This window comes from Stegastes partitus, unplaced genomic scaffold (genome assembly GCF_000690725.1).
Source record: "Stegastes partitus isolate 25-593 unplaced genomic scaffold, Stegastes_partitus-1.0.2 Scaffold56, whole genome shotgun sequence".
Taxonomy (NCBI): Eukaryota; Metazoa; Chordata; class Actinopteri; family Pomacentridae; genus Stegastes; species Stegastes partitus.
Genome location: NW_007577787.1, coordinates 423,735 through 426,815, shown reverse-complemented (window position 1 = coordinate 426,815; position 3,081 = coordinate 423,735). Strand labels below are relative to the sequence as shown.

The following is a 3,081-nucleotide window of genomic DNA, read 5'->3' as shown; positions in this document are numbered from 1 at the left end:
AAAAAAGCAGTTATGAGTTTCATTCTGTGAAGTGTGAAGATTAGAGTCAATAATACCAATAGCTTGTTCAACAATACTACACATAAACAGCTTTCTGTACAAACTGTTGGTAGTTATGGGCGAGTTTTTGATCCCTACATAACAAAGAACCTTGTCCCATGAAGAATTCAGGCTATTCCCTCACTTTCATTCCTCCCTTCTATACTGTACAGTGAAAAGCGTGTGTGTGTGTGTGTATATATACACACACACACACACACACACACACTCTGTATCGGCAATTCAAACTCTTATTTTTAAGAGATTAACTTGTCCACTATCATCTGAACAAGATGGAAGGTCATTTCAATGTGATTATTTAATTAACAGAAAATATGATAAACACAATATATATTTCTCTAAAGTGATGATATTGTTTCATAAGAGAAGAGCAAATACACCAACTAAAGAACTAATAAAGAAGTATATACTTGATGTGAAACAAATAGTCTCACAGTTGCCGAATCAACATTAAACACTGTATTTTATCATTTCATGTGTGGATCTGTCTTTCTCCCACTGACTGTTTGACTGTAACAATTCCAAATCTAGCTCAAAGAGTGTATTTTCCAAACCTGGCTGTTGAGTAGCAGTGGCTGTTTGCAGATCACACTTTGTGTTTTTACTTTGGTCGTTCAACGAAGGCTCATGCTCTTTCTCCTGAGGTTTCTCGACATTAGGCTCTGGCTTGTCGTTCCCAGCAGGATCTGGAGGATGAGGTGCCACAATTTGTTTCTGTTTGATCTCTATTGAACCCCGACACGCACACACATGCACGCACGCAACAAAGATTCTTTAATTGACTAATTCATACAGAGAACATCTTAAGGAGTTGTGAATGAAGCAATCTAGTCATTATCATTAACAAGCAGAACTGATAAAGTAATGTGGTTTGTGAATTAGCTGATGGTCAGAATTTTTTTTTTAAATCATTTAATTTGCACAAAAATGAACTTTGGTTCTAGTTTCTTGCAGGCGGCTGTTCTGTAGCAGTGGATGTTTGCAGATCAGTCTGTGTTCTTACTTTGGTTGTTCAACAAAGGCTCACGGTCTTCGTCCTGACGTTCTTTAGCTTTAGACTCTTGTTTGTCGTTCCCAGCAGGATCTGGAGGATGAGGTGCCGCAATGTGTTTCTGTTTGGCCTCTTTTGAACCCCGACACGTACGCACAACAAAGATTCTTTAATAGACTAAATCATACAGTTGTGAATGAAGCAATCTAGTCACTAGCATTAACAAGTAGAACTGACAAGGTATTTGGTTTGTGAATTAGTTGATGGTCAGATTTTTTAAAAATTCCTTAATTTGCACAAAAACGAACTTTGGTTCTAGTTTCTTCCAGGCGACTGTTTTAAAGGACTGTTCAGTGAACACCATCAAATTTGAAAAACAAGCAGCTTGAAGATGTCAACTTGGGTTGTGAACTTCCTATTTTTATGTATTTCTTGCCATTTTATAAATAAAACTATTAACCAATTTTTTAAAAAATGACTAGTGCTGAAAATGTGCATTTCTTGCTGCTGTCAAATAAACTAAGAATCTGTTGTACTTTCCCAAAATTCTGATAAAAAACAATTAGTGGCAGCTGACATTTAATTTCCCAAAGAGTTTGTTGTACAAAGTATTTGAGGGCGTTTGTCTATCATCAATATATTTCACTGCTGTGATCAGTTATCTATTGAGAGATATGAAAATTACCTTTTTGGGTCCTCTTCTCAACAACACTTCCTGTGAAAAAATTTTAAAAAATAAATAAATAAATAAAATAAATAAATACATACATACATACATTCATTCAGTTTCAGGTCAATTCAGTTTGGGACTAATGCAATTCCCTGAAATCATGTTAATTATGTCCCTCTGTTCAGCACTGTGTACATATTATCCACAAAGCGAACTGGCTGCTTAGAGGCTAATGTGGATTTTCAGTAAATAGGAAAACAACGTTCTTCACCCTAAGCTGCCTTGTTTTCTGACCCTGAAGCAGATTGAATAGAAAAACCATAACTTACTGTTAAAACAGGAAGTGATCTTAGACAAAGGAAACGTTAGCTGATGTAACATAATATTCAAACAGCCCAATAAAGGGAAATGTGTATTGTTAATTTGACAAAGAGCTTGTTCTACAAAGTATTTGAGGGTGTTTGTCTATTATCAATATATTTCACTGCTGTCAACAGTTATTAATTGAGAGATATAAAAATTACCTTTTGCTCTCAGTTTTGGATTGTCTGGATCAAATTTCAATATAAGTTCTGTGACGTTTCCTGTAAGGACTGAATCACAGAGAGAAAAATCAGTCTGCTGTGCTTTTTACACCTTGTGTCAATTATCATGAATGACAGTTTTGCTAATGTCACCTTTTTTGGGCCTTTCCTCGACACCAAATTCTGTAAAAAAATAAAATAAAAATAAAGGAAAATAAATAAACATAATTTCTGGTTCAGTTCATAACAGCTGCGGTTCAATTCAGTTTGGGACTTCTGCAAATACTACTGCAATACTACTTTTGTCTCCCCTCAATAGTGCTGAAACAATCTGTTAATTAGGTGTATATAAAAAACAAACAAACATAAACAATGACGGGTTCCAACTTCTCAACTGTGGAGGTTTCTTGAGTCAAATAAAACATTTTAAACATACAGTATTAACACATAGTTGTAAATGATTTATAGTTTGTAGGTTTTAGTCTGTTTGGTACATATTGAATATGAATTTGTTGAATTTCCCTTCTGGGATAAATAAAGTATTTTTCATTTCATTCACAAAGCAAGCAAAACTGAAGAGGTCTCGTCCAGCACCCTCAAATTCTGATGGAAAAGTCAAATATGTCAAAAACATTAGTTTTTTTCCAGCTGTACTGTACATTTGAAACTGAACACTGAAAGAATACAGCATCATACCCATCGAGTTTTCCTCATCGACCGTCTTGTCCTTTGCAAAGCCTGCTGGAATCAAAAAGGACAGAAGAAGAAAAAAGCAGTTATGAGTTTCATTCTGTGAAGTGTGAAGATTAGAGTCAATAATACCAATAGCTTGTTCA

At 35.0% G+C, this 3,081-nt stretch overlaps 1 protein-coding gene across 1 annotated transcript in view; it reads right to left on the bottom strand.

Moving 5' to 3' along the window:
- The window catches only part of LOC103352922 (dentin sialophosphoprotein-like), a 13,176-nt gene extending 10,199 nt beyond the window's left edge, over positions 1 to 2,977 (bottom strand). Inside the window, exons 1-6 of the mRNA XM_008275629.1 lie at positions 2,942 to 2,977; positions 2,399 to 2,428; positions 2,246 to 2,314; positions 1,737 to 1,766; positions 1,064 to 1,144; positions 615 to 746 (exon numbers count right to left, since the gene is read on the bottom strand). Coding sequence (XP_008273851.1) covers positions 615 to 746; positions 1,064 to 1,144; positions 1,737 to 1,766; positions 2,246 to 2,314; positions 2,399 to 2,428; positions 2,942 to 2,945 — 346 coding nt within the window. The 5' untranslated portion in view covers positions 2,946 to 2,977. The remainder of the gene's footprint in view (positions 1 to 614; positions 747 to 1,063; positions 1,145 to 1,736; positions 1,767 to 2,245; positions 2,315 to 2,398; positions 2,429 to 2,941) is intronic.
- Positions 2,978 to 3,081: the final 104 nt, after the last annotated feature.